This window comes from Tachypleus tridentatus, chromosome 12 (genome assembly GCF_004210375.1).
Source record: "Tachypleus tridentatus isolate NWPU-2018 chromosome 12, ASM421037v1, whole genome shotgun sequence".
Taxonomy (NCBI): Eukaryota; Metazoa; Arthropoda; class Merostomata; order Xiphosura; family Limulidae; genus Tachypleus; species Tachypleus tridentatus.
In genome coordinates this window covers 27,798,535-27,820,148 of record NC_134836.1, presented here as the reverse complement: position 1 = coordinate 27,820,148, position 21,614 = coordinate 27,798,535, and the positions used below count along the sequence as shown (strand labels likewise).

The 21,614-nt window shown below is 33.6% G+C and overlaps 1 protein-coding gene across 4 annotated transcripts in view; it reads right to left on the bottom strand.

The window, feature by feature from the left end:
- LOC143235418 (microtubule-associated protein RP/EB family member 1-like) overlaps positions 1-13,592 on the bottom strand; it is a 28,849-nt gene extending 15,257 nt beyond the window's left edge. The window contains exons 1-3 of one of the 4 annotated variants that reach the window (XM_076473569.1): positions 13,555-13,592; positions 12,835-12,990; positions 1,491-1,681 (exon numbers count right to left, since the gene is read on the bottom strand). In XM_076473569.1, the coding sequence (XP_076329684.1) occupies positions 1,491-1,623 (133 nt within the window). In that variant the 5' untranslated portion in view covers positions 1,624-1,681; positions 12,835-12,990; positions 13,555-13,592. Of the gene's footprint in view, positions 1-1,490; positions 1,682-12,834; positions 13,059-13,144; positions 13,164-13,399; positions 13,427-13,554 lie in introns of those variants that run through there. The other 3 variants (XM_076473566.1, XM_076473567.1, XM_076473568.1) reach the window with 3 other exon arrangements.
- Positions 13,593-21,614: the final 8,022 nt, after the last annotated feature.

Here is a 21,614-nt window from a genome sequence, read left to right as displayed (position 1 = left end):
GACAGTGTTGGATCTTCTAATGTATGAAATTCATCATGAAAGTAAAAATATATTCAGTTTTAAATCTAAATAGTTTCTGAATTAAGCTGTTTTCTGTTATAAACATTTTTAATTTTAAAAACATTTCTAATCAACTGAGACTAAATTAAGAAGGTAACAAATATTTTTCCAGTTTTGTTGTCCATAGCTTTCATTTTGTACTAACAATATTAGGTTATACACTTTTGTTGCCAAGCAACATGACAAAAGTCATTTTTAGAACATATTGTTATCAAAACAAACTGACTTTTCTATATAAGTTGTTAATCTACCCAGCTTTTATCAATAACTATTCTAAGAATACACCACAAAATCATTATAGGAATGATCTTAATTTTGACTGGCTCACAAAGGAATTTACCAACATATGACTACCTCTTTGTTGGTCAAGCTCAATTTCACAAAAGGTGTTTATTCCAGTTAGCTACAGGGTTGGGGTGGTGGAACTTGCCCCATCTTTTTTTGGTAAGCTACATAGTAGTACATAACACAATATGCCATATTGGGAAAACCCATTCTCATATTTCATCTTATTTTCTTCACACTGATGAACGGTATCACTAATCATACTGAAATAACTAATGCAGACTTAATTGTATTCTACCTGTCAATAATCTCTGAATGACTTGGTTGTTATTTAAAGTCATCAATGAAACACCAAAACCATAAAACAGATTGCTTAGTACTTAAATCTTACTTGGAAATGTGCTTTGTTACATAATGCAAGTTTATAAAACCATTTAACTTCACCATAATTCTGTAACTATCAAATATTTCTCCTTAACATGTGCACACATTCACACTTCATTCCCTGCAGTTGTTAAATACTGTCTTTCTTTAAAGATATAGTAATACCACGATGAACCATATCCAATTTTTTAGTTTTACTCAGCTGGTTATTTGCAGTGCAGAATTTTGACTAAAGAAACACCAACTTTTACTTTAGAAAATTATTAATCATGCAAGATGCAAAATAGAAAAAGTACATCACCAGTTTTAAAGATTTTAGAAACATTTAAAATATTATTAAAGGTCAGCAATACTGCATGAAGTATTTCCAAAATACACATTAACATCTGCTAATTACAAAATAAGGGAAAAATATTGAAATCACGTATTTTATATATGTATTTTAATTAAACAGCTATTTATGAGAGCTTGATGATTAACTGGTGTAGTCAACTGCTAAGCAATTATATCAATGTCACATAAAACAGTTATATCAGTTTGTCACAAAATGATCAAATAATTAAAATTAGATGTTTTATTATTAATATTTTTGTCATTATTCCAACTATCCTACTCTCACGTAAGAATAATCTACAAGTCTAATTAAATCAACTAACAAGTCTATCATTAATAAATTAGCATATTCCAATAAAACACTCAACTGCACTCTTTAGAGAGAAATCTGGAATAAAGAGTGTGTGATTAAACTTAGATGTATTTACCTGTGCACAGTTCCTCAATTTTACCATACTGGGTTTGTAGACAGTCATTAACCCAACTAAGCATTTCATGACGACTCAGATTTTCAGTCGTTGCACTAGTGGCATAAACATTCACGCACAATGGTCCCGACATAATGGGTGGGAGCCTTCAATCTTGAAAAAACAAGGATGCTCCGTTTGAGATTGATATACTTGAAAGAATGAACAGTAAAACTTTTTCATTAAATGCATCTTAATAAAAAGGCATTATTTTCAACCAAAGAAATTATATATGCAATATAATGTAATGCATGAATATATCAGTAATATTCCTCATTTATAGATCAATTACAAGTAGTATTTTATTAATGTGTGTATATTTGTCATGCTTTTCTATGTACCTTTGTGTTTACACCCAATTTTAAAACCTTATAACTTTTATAATAAACTTACCAAAAACACTAAGCCTAAACTACGTATTACATATGTAACCATTTCCACCAATAGTTACTTCACAAAAATTGATAACAAACAAGAGAAAATTACCAATAAAGCCTTTCTGTTAGGCTTAACTGCCAACAGACCTACATTATTCATGTTTAACCTATTAAGAACCTCAACGTTTTTATGAGGATAATAACAAACCTTTTGTGAGCAGATCTAGCAAAAATCTTTGACTACATTGAAAGACAAAAAGACATAAAATATGAAGTAATGTGCAGTAGAGGAATTTTAAGTTATGACTATTACTAAACAGAGAGCTCACCACAAATTTCAGACGTCTTGCATTTTATTAAATATTACAAACACCGAACTATGATGATTAATAATCTATATCTCCATCAAAATCTAAGAGTTAGGGTATTAACCACAACCACAAATGTAAGTACAACTGATTTTACTGGCATGAGTGAAAATTCATATTAAACATTTACATTGGAAGCATGAACAAAGTTTCTTTGACATGTATTTGCTTACTGAATAATTAAACTAGTAATTATACTACATTTCAACATAGTGAATACTTCTGTTAATTTTGAAGACTTAAGAATTCACTTGTTTGTTTTACAAGTAGAACTATTAATTACAATCTAAACAACTTCAAAGAAGTTTGTTCATGTATATCTGCTTATATAACTCACATACTGATCATTTCATCACCAAACTTCAAAAAGATAACATCGTGGTATCTCAGAGATGAAGGCAAGTGGTTCAGATCTCAACCACCACATCTTTCATCAGCATCAAATGGGTTAGTCAAAGTAAAAAAAAAGTCATTTTTCTATTATTTTATGTAACAAATGTATTATTTATTTCAATCAAAACCCTGAGGCCTGTTTCAGTTTTCTTAATACTGTATTAAGAAATCTGTAAATATGTATACTCTGCTGGAAATCTGAAAATAAATTTTCTGGAAATTGTTCAGAAGTAATACAAGATGATTCTGAGGATGAAAAAGTTATTTCATTTTATTTGTTTCAAATGTTGCATGAAACTAGAAGAGGACTATTTGTGATAGCCATCCCTAATTTAGCAGCAAAAAACTAGAGAAAATGCAGCTAGTCATCACCACCCACTGTTAACTCTTGGGCTACTCTTTACCAATGAATAGTGGAATGAACTGACTATCAACATTATAATTCCACCACAACTGTTAGGGCAAGCATATTTTGTGTGACAGCAATTTAATCCTGCAACTCTCAAATTGCAAGTCAAGCTCCCTAGCCATATGGCTGTGCCAAGCCTATTTTTATGAGGATACGTAAAGGTTTCATTAATTAATTTGCAGACATTTGAGAAAAGAAGGATCCTATTTAATTCCACAAAACTGTGAGGATAAACATCTCTTTTTTTTGTTATTGTTTGAATTCTGAAAACAATAATGTCAGTTAATGAGCTTTCAAAGGTAATAAACTTTTAAAAATGCATGAATATAATAGAACACATGGCTTTTGTTGACATCTAACCCAAACATGGTATGAAAAAAAAATACATATTTTTACCAAGAATAATATCAACAGTTTATCATTTCACTCTTCCAGCATAAGTAGAAATAAACTCTTCATAAGACTTGAAAGCCACACTTAGAATCACTGATCATTTCTAAGTATTATGCTCAACTGCACAAGAATGACACAGCATCAGATGAACAGAATAAAACAGATATTGATGGTACAACCCAAAATAGAAATTGTCACAACCAAGTGTAGTGGCTAGGCATGTGCTGGGTCTAACAAACAAAACTACACCACCATCAGTTTGACCATCACACAACCTCTCTTTTCTATATAGGAAAACTTCCAAAGAGTAATGGCATTAGCAGGGTGGAGGAAAGATTCCTGCAAGGTCCTGTAAAAAGAGAGGGGCTAGATGGTTTGAATCAAGCAGGGCCTTAATGTCATCCAAACTGGAGCATAAGTCTCAAAAGTTCTGCTGTATTAGTGCAGCTATTGTTAGTAGGGGATGAGGGTGGAGAGCTCTTTGGTTTGCAACCACACTGCTTCTCTTTAGAAAACAGAAGTCTACTGACCTCCCTAGATTCTACTCAAGGTTGATTGGGCAGATCTCTGTCAGAATACGATGAGTCTAGTAAATGTGAGCATGACCATTCAAAGGTTTTGCACCTCTAGGCCAACAAAAAGAGACCCAAGCAGCCACCAAAAGAGTTGTGTGAACCTTTCAAATCCATTTTGCACAGACAGTAACAACCTCTGAAGATAACAGAAAAAGAAAAAAAAAAAAAAGAGAGACTTCGGGAAGAAAAGTCAGCCTGCACACCTACCAAGGTGGCAAAGTGGAGGGCAGCAACATGTCTTTTTTTAGCATGAAAGACAAAGGTTTCCACCCTTCAGTACAGATGTTGTTAAGAGCCTTCAGGTACTGTACCTCTTTTTTCTAAATCCACTTGGGAAAAGAACAGGAAGAGGTGGGAGACAGTTATTGAAGCTAGGCCCCTGGTCACATAGGTCTGCCTCATAGTCTTTGTGCTGTGCTTTTTGTGGTGGCAAAGAGCTGTGGCAAGAGGTCTTAGAATGAGCAAACTGCTGGCACTGGAAACACAAAAAAAGAGTTACAAATATAGAGCCAAACTTTACAATGCAAGATACCTGTCTTCACAGATGTAGATGAACATGAAAAAGTGAACATCAAAATGAGAAGGTTGATAGGCTGAAATACTATATCTTAGTAAGTAGTGATACATTGCATAACCAAAACTCCTTGACTGGAAGACAGGTGAAAATCTCTGATGTTAAAAAGATCCCTCTTAGCAGTAACCCCTGAACTACCAAAATCTTCTCCTCCTCATGGGTCGCCTTACATGGTAAAAACGTGGGTGGATGTTCATATCCCAGAGGAAGTAAACTTCAAGGTCCCCTCACCACATATAGACATCCACACTGAAGGGCTTGGCCAACAAAGGATTTGTAAAAGTTTGGGAAAGAAGAAATAACAACACTGGCTCAACATCTTAAAAACCAACCGTCATATCCAAAAATATGTGGTGAAACTTACACATCATCATCTCAGTGAGTAGTATGTATTCAAACTCCTTGAGAAAGAAATGAAATTCATTGAACTTTTGAATAAAGTTCTATTTAACAGTGAAAAGTTTCCAGATTTAGGGAATTGTTGTCTATTATGTCAGTGTTGTTTCTTTGCACTGTTTGTTGTGAAAGAAGAATTATCTTGATGAATCTCATTAAAAGCAAATTGAGATCATCAATGGAAGTGGATAGTTTTAATTACGATGTGTAATAGCATGAATAGGCCTTCACTAGAAGACTTGCATGCTTTAAAAAACTGTAGATCACTGATATTTTAGTTATCAAATAAAACTTCTAGACAGGTGCATGGCCACAAAAGGCCACTTACAAAAGAGATGGACTTCAAAAGCAGTTATACATGAAGTTATTGGTAGTTAAGCTGTGCATAATGAAGTTTAGCATTTAATAAACAATCCTTTGTTTTCTTAATAGTGTAAAACCTTATTCTTGTGCCATAACCACAGAACTTACTCAGAATATATTCCATAATTTTCTATATCACACCTGGATCACAAGTTTTGAGCTAACTCCTAGATCTCAAAATATTTGTCAAGACCTGCCTTGGAGACAACATTAGCTGCTGGAATTCAAAGACGGAATGAATATGTGAATCCTCACAACCATTACAGATGCAGAGCAACTGGACAATGGCCAACGGAGGAAGTCTATATGCTACCAGAAATAAAACACCCTAGTGGTGAAGACAGAGAGATGAGTATTGGTTAGCCTACATGCCAGTCCAGAGAATATCATCAAGCAGCTGCCAAAGTCTCTATTAGAAAAAACATCTGGCGAGACTTGAAACAGTCACTAACTACCCATAACTCAAGAGCAAAGGATCTAAAATACAGTGATAGGAACCTCTACAGGGAAAAGTACAGGAATAATAAGAAATGGATGACTCAGAACAGACCAAAAAGGCTATACAGCCAAACATCCATAAATATGCAAAACAAAAGGATGGGGAAAAATGAGAGATCATCTTCCAGAACACATGAAGACTTAGGAAAGATAGGATGATAGAGAGTATAGAAGAATGTTCCAACCGTGAAAATGAATTTAGGAAGAGTCAACAGGGCAGAAGTCAAAACGATAAACAAGCATTTCCAATAAGGAAACATTTATGAGAAAAGTAATAGAAAAACCAAGCAGTGAGAGACTGACAAAAGTCCCAGTGAGGGCATGAAGAACAACAATTAAATCCCAGTCACGCAATATTAGTAGAAAAACAGAAAATTTAAGTACAAAGAAAAAAAAAAGCAGTAACAACATGAAAACAAAGGTAACTTAATATCCTACAACAGGAGAAACAAGTAAATGGACACCAGTTTCTGGTATCTATGGCAACAATGAAAAGATGAGAATAATAGCCTGTAGATGGATAGGGAATTTATGCTATAGATTACTTCTTCAATAGGTTAAAAACCACCTCATCTATACAATGAAGATATGCTGGAGCTTAAGAGGGATAAAAAGTCATACTTAAAATAAGAGAGGATGAGGGAAGTAAGGCAGAGGGTTAAAGAGTGGAAGGAGATCTATCTCCCTGTAGCAAAATGAGCCCACAATGAACAACTAAGACAGACAGCACCCCATGGAACCTGAACCAATTGTATGGTCACTGACTTTTGGGAGAATAGGAAGGGTATTGGACGGAAGAACAGAAAGAGATAGAAGACAGGGAAACTGGAACTGAAATGGAAGGAGGAAGAGGTGAGGTAAGGTGATGGATGAAAAGGAATGAGACTGGGATAAACTTGAAACTAGTGATGGAAGGATAAACCCATGGCAGGCTGCTCCAGCTGCTCAAGGGAATCAGTGACATTATCAAGGATCTCTTAATGGAGGATGGGGGCAAAATGAAGATCATGAAGAAAAGAGAAGGTTAAAAGGCATGGAAAGGTAGAGTGTCTATATCCGAGGTGTCAACAATAAAAGAAACAAGTTAGAAGTGAAAGTACAGAGAAAGCTAAAGGCGCCATGGAAGAGAGAGAGAAAAAAAAAGAGAGAGTATGAATTTCCACTTAGGGGAATAGTGAAGTTCATCATCATGAGAGGAAAAAGATATTAAGAAATGGAAAAAGAAAATTCAGGCACTGGACAGTAACACAGCCAACAAAGCATCCATCATGTATGGTGTGAATTTGACTCCATGTAATAAATGTCCTAGAATGGAGAAAGACTAAGTGATTAAGTAGGAAGACACTGTAAAGCAAGAAGGACATAATGTTTCAAAAACAAATACGAAAAATATTTCAAGTCTCAGAAAAACTAAACACATCTTCACATGACAGTGTCGAGGAAAAGAATGGGGGTTTTCACAGGTGAATGAACAAGACATATATACAAGGTGTGTTGCACTTCTACTGTTAGAAAATTTTACTGTACAATGTTAAATAGTAGCACAAATTCACATTAATTGTATGCAGGAGTTTTCACATAGCTGGTGACATGCAAGTTTCTAGGCAGATAATGCAACTTTGAAAAGAACAGCTTTCTGTGCATGAAGTGATTATATTGGAATATTTTTGTAATTTTTATGGTTGTTACAAGGTCAGTCAAATCACACAAGTGCATGTAAAGTAAGAGTAAAGAAAATAATGGATAAAATACATTGTATATTGTTTGAAAGGTTTAAGAGATTATGTAAATTAAATCTGGAAACTTTCAGATGAAGAAAAATATTTTTAATCTTGACATGAAAAATCACTTTGCACATTGTAACAGATCTAGCATTGTACCTTTTTAGTGTCTACACTTGTTTCTGTATAGTTTTCTTTCTTGCATGTGACATACAAGTTCTGCCTGTTCTTGAAACTTTTAGAACTCTTGAAAAGGACAATTAACAATATCTATTTATGGAAAAACACTAAAAACTTGCATGATTGTTTTTATGTACCAAACACAATAAGAGCCAATGAATATTATTAGTAAACTACAGTCAATGTGCTATAGACCTCAGAGGCTGTAACTGTAACTAATGCCTATCAATTAGAAAACTACAGAATTAGACCAGGAACGTTTACAGGTTTCAAACATCACAAACCATTCAACTTTGGGAATTACTTTGGAAGTCAGAATTTCTACAAATACATAAAATATCATCGGTAAAAGTCAGCTGTGCGAGGCCAATGAACATAGCTAGATTCAGCAAGGTGTAACAATATCAACTGTGAACTAATCTTCTTGTTGTGGACCTCGATCATCAATAAAACATTCAGTTCAAGATTCAGTATTGTCTGAAAGTTTGTAAAACTGTTGTATATAAACCATTAATCATAATAACTATTAGTAATAACCATTATTATAAAGTGTACAGTTTTACGTATAAAAAAACTAGCATGTACATTCTTTACAGGCTGCTATTTATTTTGATATGATAATAAACTGGGGATTTTAAAACTTTCTAACAAGAGGTTGAACACTGAAAATATTATTACATTAAGTTCAATAAATCAAAAGATTTAAAAATATTACTTCCATATTTGTGGTGTACAATATAGTTAGTAAATTTTTGTACCCCAAGACAGATATTAAGGATACTAAAAGTCTCTAGCCAATCAAATGTTACAATACTTTCACATCTTCAATTCATTCATTATACAAGTATAAAGGTTCTTTTACTACCTTATATTGTGCTATACTTCCTTGGTTATTTATAGATTTCATTTACAATTCTGACCATATGTACATATTGTCGATAGCATTAATAAAGACAAGGGTAAAATAGAAAGTGTAAAAAAATACAATGGGGAAAAAAGGCAAAAAATACATAAACATATAAAAAAAAGTCTTACAATTTAGAAATAGTACCAAATAACTTCCTAAATAAGCATTTGACTTTTTCATTATCATATATATCTGTAAAACAGATTATACAAATGGGTAAAAAAAATGAAATAAAATCTTATATTTTAGGGATTAGAAAACAATTAAAAACAGCTCAATTGGTTCACATAGTTTCAATAATTGGCTAAGGCTTGGTTTAGCTGTTTCTAATACTGTTACAAAATACTTTTTTTTTTAACTTTACCCACTTGTATTCTAGTATCGCAGATTTTTCTCCTCTGTTGAAATTCTTAGGCCTATTTATGTACAACAGTGGTGATACCCTGATGAAAAATAATGTGAATTTGGTTAAGATTTTGAAATACAAAAAATTAATTGGGTGTGTTAGAGACAGGCTTCTATATGAAGCTATTTTTAATATGATTCATCATCAGCTTGAATGTCTTAAACCATATACCATATTAGTTCATCTTTTCACTCTTTCCAACATAAATGTAAATAAACTCTTGGAAAGTTTTGAAGATGCCCAAAACCACTGGTAATCACCAATTTTCTTGATAATTGTTATATATTTTCTGTTTATAATATATTTCAAGTATCTGACAAAAAAACATCATCAGAATTACGTTTTAAAACAAGCATTGTTGTAAAGACTTCCAATCACTAAACCTCATTAAAAAGGTTTAATTGATGAATATGTTTGTCATTATTTATGTACAGTTCTTTAACATATGATACAAATAAATTACTCTGTCCAAATGTTTAAACTTGCCAATGATATGATGCTAATTTATTCTCACATCAGGAAAACTAGGTCACTTTCTAAACAGGTTTAGCAAGTGTTATGCCAGTGAATACTGACGATATTATTTTCTAATTTTATTAAGTTCTTTAAGGTACGTGTTTCCCAAAATATACTGTACCCTAAGTTACATTTCAAATGCTGAAAGTCTATTAGCTTTCCACTAGTTATCTAATACTTTATCTTTTTATTACATTGATCAAGACAGTTTTAAAATCAAATTGTAAGATCCAGCCCTCTTACATACTCATCTCACAGCATAATTTGCTTGAACTTTAGTTTTACATTTCACTGGCTCTGTTCAAGATTGTTACATATGTACTTTTTTATAGTGGCAACTACGAATATGTATAAATTATACTCATGATGATCCTTTCAACCCATCAAGAATTTCCATACTGTTATCTTACTGAAGTTCACAAGTTTATTCCTGTAATCATAAAATAAAGGTTTTGTATTACTTTGAGCTAATTCCTGAAAATGACACAGTGTAGTAACAAAGATTTGGAAAAGAAAAGTTGAGCTCCTACAAAGTTCTCTTTTATTAATACACTGACTGACTTAAAGAGTAAGTTATAATCAACAGAATTGGAAGCCAACTCTTTGAGGAGTTTACAGGAAAGTCATCACAACTTCCTTCAACTTAAAAATAAACACAAATTTAAATTTTCTCAGCCATGGATGTATACAAATTGCCTTAAAGAACCAAATGGTCCCTCACTGTCCATGCTATGTTTGTCTTTAAAAAAAAAACTACTTATTACTAAACAAATTAGGGACTGCAACAGAGGGTAAATTTTAACCCTTGAAGTTCAAGAAACACCATTAAACAAAAGTTCACACTTCTGACAATATTAATTTAGTTACTTAACTGAAGGCATAACTAACTTCTAGTTTATATTTAATTGAAAATCTTTTCATTCTATTGGTAATCCATATCAATGAAATAAAACACTGTATAAAAATACATATCGAACAGTAATCATATTTTTATATTAATTTTTCATAAACACATATGATACTATGTTCAATATGGTAAGTACACATTACAAGAGCACCCTATTCCACTAACAAAACAACTACAGCTAACTTTAGCAAAATAAATCCTAACATTCATCAAGTAAAGCAGGTTAACAGTTATAATCTTTTTAATATAATCTTAAATTAATTGAACATATCTAATAATAGCAAGCCATAAAAGAATAGCACTGACAGTTCAATTTGAAAATAAACTTTTAACTACAGTAACACTTTCAATAATACTATCACCTGTTACCTTTGTTTTTTAACACCGTTGCCCAATACTGGCTTCAGCAAAAATGCAAAAAAACTCAAAAATGAAAATATTTTAACAGAGAACATTTCACATATAATTCACTATACACCTTAAGGTGCATTTATAGCTCATTACTAGATTTGTACTCAAGGATTAAGGACATCAAACATTAACTTGAAAATAAAGAGCTATTCACTCCCAATTAATCATGCACATTTTTCACTAGTATGTACATATTAATGAGTTTGGATTCAGATTACTAAAAACACAATACTTTGAAAATTAAATATACTTCCTAACTAAATTGTACATAAATTTAAAACTTAATCAAGAAGAGGGAAAAAGCATGAACCTAACAAACAAATGTTATACTATCACAGAAGAAAATATGTATTTATTTTCAACACTACAAATCAATTCTCCAGTTATAGACCTCTTATGGTTAGAATGTAATTTTTACAAGCTGTGATTTCATTTATTCCCTACAGTATTTTCTACTTTATTGAGTTTGTGTAAAAAAAAAAAGAGAGAAAATTAATATTAAAAAGATTACAAATCACTGTAAATTTCATTCCTCTGATGGCTGATGTGGGACGATTTTAATTTTTACTTCAACATTATGATTTTCCACACCATTTTTGAGAATTATGTAAGGGTGTTCTGATAGAATGTTAAAAAAAATTGACAGACATTTTAAATTAGCAAATATCTATTTTTTAAAAAATAAAGGTGAAAAAAATGGGCCAGAAATATCTTAAAGAACAACACTGTTAATTCCCTACACATCTCATCAAGGAGGTTTACCATTAGTGTTAGTATTCATCTTATGTTTTGTACTTATTCTACCTATATAACAAACATCAATCACATTTTTTTTAAGCTTTCCAACTGTTAGACCTATTCCCAACCTTCCCATAATACTATGTTCTAATACACAAACGAAATAGCTTTATATAACCTTTTGGTGCTAGTAGGCATTACACAAATTAAAATATTGAATTTTCTATGTGAATGACATTGTGTGCAGTTATTATTTAACACTCAGTTTCTGTTCACAAGAATAGCTTTGTATAACCTTTTGGTGCTAGTAGGCATTACACAAATTAAAATATTGAATTTTCTATGTGAATGACATTGTGTGCAGTTATTATTTAACACTCAGTTTCTGTTCACAAGAAGAAAAACTAAGTCTACTTAAATGCCACCTGGCAAATCTTAAAATGCTTAAAACTATCTTCAAGTTCAAATTCCTTGGAAAAGAGCATGTCTTTGAAGGTTTAACCTTTCCAACACAGCCCTAAAATAAACCACATTAAAATACTTTAACATTTCTTACATCAATATTATACAGAATTTATTTCACCAACTCAATAATATCAAAACTGTATATTACACCATTATAACCAGCCAATTTTCTTAATTTCTCACTGCAATTTTAACCGTTTAAATTATATTTTAGTTAAGCACCTTATTCATATCTAACTTTATATGTAATAACACTAACAGCTATGATATGACATAATTTGCCAAAAAGAAAAGTTACTGTAAAGCTATATCCAAAAGTCTCTTCCTCGTCTAGTAGACTGAAACTCTTCGGACATAAGGAGAGAGAAATCGGCCGTGTAATATATTTGTTAATATTAGTTAAATATTTCCTCACAGCGTCAAATAAATTTTCGAACAGAAGGTTCACCACTTTCCTACGACGCTGACTTTTTCAGACAAAGTACACAGCGGTTCAATTCAAATGTTATATTAAATGTAACAGAAAATTAGACAGATGTCAAATTCAAAGTGCCCAAGTTAAGTTTATGCGGTTTAGGCCTAACGAAATGGAATTTTGAATACTGTGATTATGACCCACTGAAGAGATAGCAATGTTATAAAAATATAATAACAGCGTTTTAATAATAATGTTCCAACTGAATGTCAAAATGTCATACATGCGCTCACCTGTTCTTTCCTTAAGCGACAGTACCTTCTAATTCAATGCAAAAAACGACTACTCCAAGTTCCACCTCACTTCTCTCTCTTCGTAGCCGCTTTAAGTTTAACCGACCAGTTTGCCTACATTCAGCGTCTAATTCATACTCGTCGAATGTCACGTTCCTGGTCAAAGATTTGCGTTTCCCGTAAGAAAATAAAGAGGAAAATAAATGTCTGTTATAATAAATTCGTAATTGTCAAAAATGAAGTATTTTGAATTACGAATCAGCAATAAAACAGTGTGATGTAAAAAAAATTACGTTTATGTTGCTATTACCCATAATAACGTCATCACGAGAATAATATTTCTCTCGTTTATACGATTTCATGATTTGTAGTCACGTGCTTGGTTTAAGTAGTGCATAGATTTCATAAATCATAACTCCTGTATTGTAGGTGTGACGCTTATTAAACTATTTAGGTATTCACAATATTACTTATCTATATATAATTTACAAAGCAATGAACCACCTCCTTAACCAAAGAGCATTGGAAAAGTACAACGTATGTAACTGGAAGAAGGAAAATTTACCTGCCGAAACTCACTCAGGTTTCTTGTGTTTCGTGATTTATGTTTTTATTTCACCCTTCGTGAATTATAAAATTAGATACATATAATATTATTTTTAAGCACTTACTAACTATAGTCATTTTCTGAAATTTATTTTATTATTTATAGATGCTCACCTTTTTGTTACTTCTGGTCAAATTAATAGGATTTTCAAATGGTGGGCTGTCAAAATATGCGGAAGAAGAGTACCACAAATAACCGATATGTGTTGCAAGAAAATGTGATTAATATTTTATGAGAAAATAATGCCACTCAAAAACATTCTTCATGTCAGATTTCTGAAGATCAAGTTTTATTATATCCTGTGATGTAATATATTGTCCCCAGTAGTGCAACGATAAGTTTGAGAGTTTATAACGCTTTTGTTTTCTTAAAACAAAGTAACACAATGAACTGTCTACAAACTGTCCATCGCAAAGAATCAACTCCGGACTTTTGGTTCTATAAGGTTTGGTTTGGTTTGTGATGAATTTCGCGCAAAGCTACACGAAGGCTATCTGCGCTAGCCGTCCCTAATTTAGCAGTGTAAGATCAGAGGGAAGGCAGCTAGTCATCACCACCCACTGCCAACTCTTGGGCTACTCTTTTACCAACGAATAGTGGGATTGATCGCCACTTAATAACGCCTCCACTACTGAAAGTGCGAGCATGTTTGGTGTGACGGAGATTCGAACCCGCAACCTTCGGATTACGAGTCGAGTGCCTTAACCACCTGGCCATGCCGGGCTAGGTGCTGTAAGACCGTAGACTTACCGCTGACGTACCGAAGGAGACATTTAACACAAAGAGGAAAATCGGAGTTTGATACTTTGTGAACACATAGCCAGTAGCCCATTGTGTAGTTTACTTGTTTGTTAGTTTAGCCACGAACACAACGACTGTAGTGCCGAACTTTCATACTTTATTTGTGGGAACACTATTCATCTTTTTCTTTTATGACCAACTATTCTGGTGTTGCAAAAACAAAAGAAAAACATAGTCATTTTAATTAATATTTTCAAGTTTCAGTTCCAGTTTAATGTTACAACAATAAGCAAAAGTAATTAAGTTGAATATGTTCCCCCTAAACATATATGTAATTCAATACCTCAGCAAAAATGTAAAACCAAGACATAGAATACTATCAAAATGTTAACACACTAAAAGAAGTAATGGTTGCATACGAACTCTAACTCTTTAGGTGTATATACTTGGTAGTTTCAGCACTCTTATTCGAAGACATAGGAATGTTATTCATAAACTATATGATCTGAATAGCAATAATGCGAATGATTCGAGTAGGCTCAGTTATAAAATGTAGGATGAAAGAACCCTACGCTAAAGATAAAAGGTCGACCGTTCGGCCTTCAATCAGCTTCTTCAGTAGGCGTTAGGCATTAAATCTCATTTCTAAATGTGTTTTAACTACATATTGTCTATATTTGGGTTAATAAGGTTTTGATCAAGCTTCTTTCACCTTTTATAAGTTTTAATGACATTATTAAAGTTAAAATAAAACCTTTGAAAGAATCGTCATTAAAGAATAAAATTTTTGTTCAACAATCCCACTGAAATAAATGTAATACACTGAACACTTATGCCAAGCCATCGGAACATTAAAATATTGGTATAATGAGCAGCTACATATTCGATTGCGTGTTTCATCAACACGTTACGATCCCGTAAATGGCAACCAATAAGGCTATAACATTGAATAATACGATATGGTTTTGTATACCAGTAGCCAGCGAGGTCTTAATTGATTAACTCGATGCATTGTCAAAGTGGCTGATCACGCTTTACGTTTACACTGTTTTTCTTTGTTTTTCATTTAACTTGGAAAGGTTCCTCATGTGTGAACTTCTTACCTTATGTAAATAATTATGGATGTCAGGAGAGTGACTCATTTACAACAAACATTGCATAATACAGACCGGAAAATAGCATCTGTTATCCCTACCCCTACATATCTTAGAAACACTTCCTTGACATATCTAAGTAGCAGCGCCTTCTACTCACTGAGAAAGTTGAAAGGTTAACAATATTCTTAGCAGTATGTTAAATAATGTGCTAAAACCACGAGACCTAGTAGCACTACAGCTTTATTGGTATTTTGGCAAAGCGTAAGTTGCGTAACGTTCAATTTTGATTTTGACGAGATGGCGGATTACAATAAAATATTATTATAATGTGTGTAAAGTTTGTGTTTAATATAAAAAATCTAGTAAGTTAGGGGAGGGTCAAGAGACAAGAGTAAATTATGAATATTTTTTATGTATAGGGCGACGTTTGTAGCAGATAAGGTTTAGCTAATGCTGAACTGATGAATTTTTAAATTATGGTTCGGTTTGTTTTTAATTTCGCACAAAGCTAAATGTAAGCTATATGTGCTAGCGTTTCCTAATTTAACAGAGAAAAATATCAGAGAAGACAACTATTCATTAACTCCCACTGTCAACTCATGGGCTACTCTTTTACCAACAAATATTGGAATTGACCATCACATTATAATGTATCCACAGCTGAAAGGAAAAGTATGTTTGGTGAGATGGGAATTCGAACCTGCGACTCTCAGATTGTGAAGAAAATGCACTAACAACCTGGCCATGCCAAGCATTTAAATTCATAACATGTATGCACTAACACGTTCAAGAGAACCTATTATTTACTCCAACTCTACAAAATAAGTTAATTAGAAAATAAAAATATAATAGCAAAATGATGATAAAAAAATAATATTACAGTGGTACTCCTAATGTGGGCCTGGCATGGCCTAGCGCGTAAGGCGTGCGACTCGTAATCTGAAGGTCGCGGGTTCGCGCCCGCGTCGCGCCAAACATGCTCGCCCTCCCAGCCGTGGGGGCGTTATAATGTGACGATCAATCCCACTATTCGTTGGTAAAAGAGTAGCCCAAGAGTTGGCGGTGGGTGGTGATGACTAACTGCCTTCCCTCTAGTCTTACACTGCTAAATTAGGGACGGCTCGGTGCAGTGGGCTAACAACCTACTCACTTAAATACTTGTTGAAGAATCCGCAAGCGATTGCGGCCCTATGTTCCTAGATGGAATCTAATGGTGATAACTAACTCCTAATGTAGGTTACCACAATACTTTTTTAAAGTAGCATAGCAAAATGATTAAATATCATAAAATATATGTATTGATATAATTAAAAATTAATTAATCAATGTTGCTAAATACAATTGAGAAATGGTTTAGTTTAGACTGTAATTCAACTTACCAACAGCTCCTCTCCAGTAGCACTGTGTTGTGTGTTTGCGGATTTACAACGCTAGAAACTGGGTTTTGATACCTGTGGTGTACACAGTACAGGTAACCCATTATATAGCTTTGTGGTTAACTTCAAATAAACCAAACTAAACTTACCAACTGATACCCACAAATAATTAAATGTTGCGAAATGACTAAAGGATAGGGAAACAGCACTTGGATGGACAGAAAAATCTATGTAATTTAATTAGTACTTATGATCTGTGTACAATACTTATACCGTAAGGAAGTAGAAATCAGTAAATTTTAATGACTTTGTGAGAATGATCCACGATACACAAATATTAAACAAGTATGTAAAAATAATAAACTTAAATATTTTAAATATCTTCCATGATATTCACCAGGGTCTTTTTTTTATTCATCCCCGTCGCGCCAAACATGCTCGCCCTTTCAGCCGTGGGGGCGTTATAATGTGACGGTCAATCCCACTATTCGTTGGTAAAAGAGTAGCTCAAGAGTTGGCGGTGGGTGGTGATGACTAGCTGCCTTCCCTCTAGTCTTACACTACTAAATTAGGGACGGCTAGCACAGATAGCCCTCGAGTAGCTTTGTGCGAAATTCAAAAACAAACAAACAAACAATCCTAATTTACAGGCCCGACATGGCCAGATGTTAAGGCCCTTGACTAAAAACCTGAAGATTATGGATTCGAATTTCTATATCAACAAACACGCTACCCCTTTCGACCATGGTGGCATTATAATGTGAAGTCAATATCCCTATTTGTTGGTAAAAGAGTAGCTCAAGAGTTGTCAGTGGGTGGTGATGGCTTGCTGCTTTTCCTCTTGTCTTTCATCGCTAAAATAGGGATGACTAACACAAATAGCTCTCATGTAGATTTATGTAGAATTCAAAAACAAAGCAAACAAATTAACCAATTTGTTAAACAAGGGCCTCCCTTTACTTGAAATAATTGAATTATGGTAAAAGGTAAAAAATGCCACAAATGTTTCAAGTATTGTGATACATTCCTATTAAGGAAAGTTAGATGTGTACTCCATATATGCAATAAAGAGAACTGTAGTGTACACCTAGTGAAGGCATTAAAAAAACTATTTTACAAAGATTGACCAAATGAAAAAGTATGCCAAAAATAAATAAAATATACGTTAATAGGATGAGATGCTTATAATGTTTATAAACTGATGCTACCCTAGCCAAGAGAACAGTTATAAAAGCCTCATTAGAAAGACTGAGAACAAGATCATTATTTACAGACAGATGCCATTGTAACAGAGCGAAAGCTACAAAAAATATTTACATTAACAAACACACACTTAAAAAAAAAGGATCCATCAGAACTTTGATGTAGGATCTATATCAAAAATGCGAGAAAAGATGCAAGCAAGTAGTAGGTTGCCAATTTACGGACTTTATCTGCAGCCAGTGGTCAAGTAATTTTGGTTCTGGCTCCGAGATAGCCCAGCATGGCCAGGTGGTTAAGGCACTCGACTCGTAATTTTAGGTTTGCGTATTCGAACCCCCGTCACCAGACATGTTCGCCCTTTCAGCAGTGGGAGTGCTATAATGTTACAATCAAACCAATATTTGTTGGTAAAAGAGTAGCCCAAGAGTTGGCGGTGAGTGGTGGTAACTAGCTGCTTTCTCTCTAGCCTTTCACTGCTAAATTAGGGACGGCTAGCGCAGATAGCCCTTGAGTAGCTTTGCGCGAAATTCAAATCAAACCAAACTAGTTCCAAGAATCACTATGAAATTGCAAAAATCGACCAATTATGTGTCAGACCTACTTGTTGGTAGATGTTCACATTATTTGAAAAATCGTAGGAACGCCAGAAAGATTCAGTATAAGAACACATTTTTTGGGCCAGAAAATCAGTCTCCTCAAACTGAGAAAGGAACTCTAAAAATAACGTCTGTCAGAAATTGAGTTTTGTGCCACCAAAGAAATCTGCTCTCAGTTTCCCAGTGGAGTACTAAAAGTATCTACAGTCTTCAGTCTCTTCAGAAGAAAGCCATGTCTTCAACCATGCTGAGTTTGTCGAATATTTTCCGCTTAAACCCTGTAAAATAAATTATTGCCGTTTCTTTATCGATAACTTATTGGTGGTGTTGAATAATTTAATGGAAGCTATTGAAAATATAATCAGAGAGTCTCAGAGTCGCTTATTTATTCCAACCGAAAATTTCCTCGAGTTAGTCCGTTGTGATATTTTGAGATAAACAGCTGTCTTTCCTGTTGATGAACTGGGTAATAACCCAAGACTTATAGGTCCGTATATTGGAATGCATGTGGTTCTAAGTCACGTGTGCAGGGAGCGTGGCATGAACAAGTTGAGGTTACTTTTATTACAGAGTTTTTCTTCAAAGTCAGGTTGTTACCTGTTAAGCAGGTCTTACAATTTTCTTCACTTCAGTCACTTTTAACGTAATATTTATTTGTGTAAGGGTTAATTTTCAAGGGTTACTTTAACATTTTCCTTTTCTTATAGCTTATAGAGAAATTCACACTGGACTCATGAGAAAAACCGATAAAGTTTATTTTTATATCTCTCTCGTCGTTCAACATATCTACCTTTAACATTTACCTGTGTTTTGTTGTAATGTTTATGTATAATATATATGTATATTGTTTATGAATAATTGTAATAACTATTTTTTCTTAATAATGATACTTACTTTTTACAATTTGTTCCTTGTTGAAAAAGTCAACGTGAGTTTGAAGAAAGCACAAAACCATATTCTTTGATATGGTATCCATTAAACTTCCTGTTAATAGGTCAATACTGATAGTCAGTTCTGTTGAAAATTCCCGTGCCTAACTATGTCAAAATATTATAAAACTGGTCTGTCATAGTTGCATGAATAAGGGCTGATCTACAGATAAAATGGTATAGTAGTATATTAATCGAATTTGCAAACAGAGGATCCGAGTCAGGCCTATAAACAAACGTTAAAGCCCTACAGACTGAGAATATAGATATCGTAAATTATTTAGTCTTGACAACATTTTTCTTTATAAATATATCGGCAAACAGTTCAAGCCCTATAAAATCTTTGATGCTTTCAAGTATTTTGTGACCGGCTGGGTAAACGATGCAAGACTGTGGAAAATGTACAAGACGTCAGTGGCGTATTCAAGTAGGGGCTAGAATGGGATTAGCGCCAGAGCCCAGTCTTAAGGGGATACCATTGATAATTTTAATCTCTACAAAATTACGTGGGATGTAGGGACCATAAAAATTATTAGTCCCTGGGCCCACACAACCTTAAATCTGCCACTGAAAGTCGTCTGACTACATATCTTACTTGTGGGTAAGTCGAAGTTCCTTTAAGTGAGTAATGACTAGGTCTGTTGTTAATGTTCTATCACTCTATTAGTGATAGTGTTAGAACATAAACAATTTACAATCTAGATATTCTGTATCGTACTGTATTGCACTTTCAGTCTTCTTGTTTAGTAAGACTACTTTCTTCTGTACACATTACTATATATTTAACATAAATAAGCCATGAATTTTAAGATTACCTGTTTTAAAAAGGCACATTTTTCATAAAATTAAAAAACTTTATTATCGGCCACTCGGCCCTTCCATCCAGCACTGGCCTGTATATTGTTTTAACCCACCTGGCCAAAGTAAATGAAAAAGGCCTACTTTTCTCTTCAAACTTTACTTTTGTGATCTGGGAGCGTATAACGAAAACATGATGGGAGACTATATTTGGGGGCTGATATGTGAAAGTGATTTACATTACAGTCGCAAATCTCGAAAAACTGCTCACTTCTAAACAATTTTATTCATTTTTGTATAACTTTAGTATAAATACATGTAAATTTTGATTAATATGTTGTTTTATTCAGACCCTATGTAAATGAAAATGTGCAAATTTGCCTATTTTTACATAGAAAATACGTTAATTTCTAAATTTCATTATCCAGGCTACAAAAGCAAAGTTTGAAGGGAATAATGGCCATTTTTTGTACTTTTACAACATAAGCAATTAAGAAATAACACATACTATCCAGGAATAACATTTGTGTTACATTGTGTTATAGGCTTATTTGATGCCTCATCCTGGAAAAACCTACAGTTCTTTTTCATAAGCTGCTCTGGAAATTTTACCTTAATTGGATTAACTGTTGCCTTTTGAAAAACCATATTGCTGTACTCAGTCATATGGCATAGATATCTTTCAACAGTGTTACTGCAACGTCTAATTGTATATAGATATTTTGCATTTGCTTGTTTTATTATTTCAAGATGTAATATCAGGTAACTGTGTTAAAAAGGTAATAATCATAGCTCAGCAAGACTGTTAGTTTCAGCACAAATTACACTCTCGAGATCATGGATTTTCAATAACTTCCATCTCAACTCCCTGTGACCAAGAATCTGGGATGACAACTCGGTTTGACACCTTATTACCAACCATCCGATGATGATAGCACTGGGTGACTCGTGAAACTGAATATTACACTAGTTTAATTTGCTGTCTCTAATTTCCTACAAATAAGAATTCTCCAAAACAATTTGTTTAAATAGAAAACTGCAAAAAAATTTGTATTTATCTATACAAGTTTTTCAATAGCTGATACTGTAAAAAAAGAAAAAGATTTGTTTGTTTGTTTTTGAATTTCGCACAAAGCTACTCGAGGGCTATCTGTGCTAGCCGTCCCTAATTCAGCAGTGTAAGACTAGAGAGAAGGCAGCTAGTCATCACCACTAACTGCCAACTCTTGGGCTACTCTTTTACCAACGAATAGTGGGATTGACCGTCCCATTATAACGTCCCCACGGCTGAAAGGGCAAGCATGTTTAGCATGAAGGGGATGCGAACCCACGACCCTCAGATTACGAGTCGCACGCCTTAACACACTTGGCCATGCCGGGCCGTAATGAAAAGAGAGAGAGAGAGTTACCAGTAGAATTACCAATACATTTTA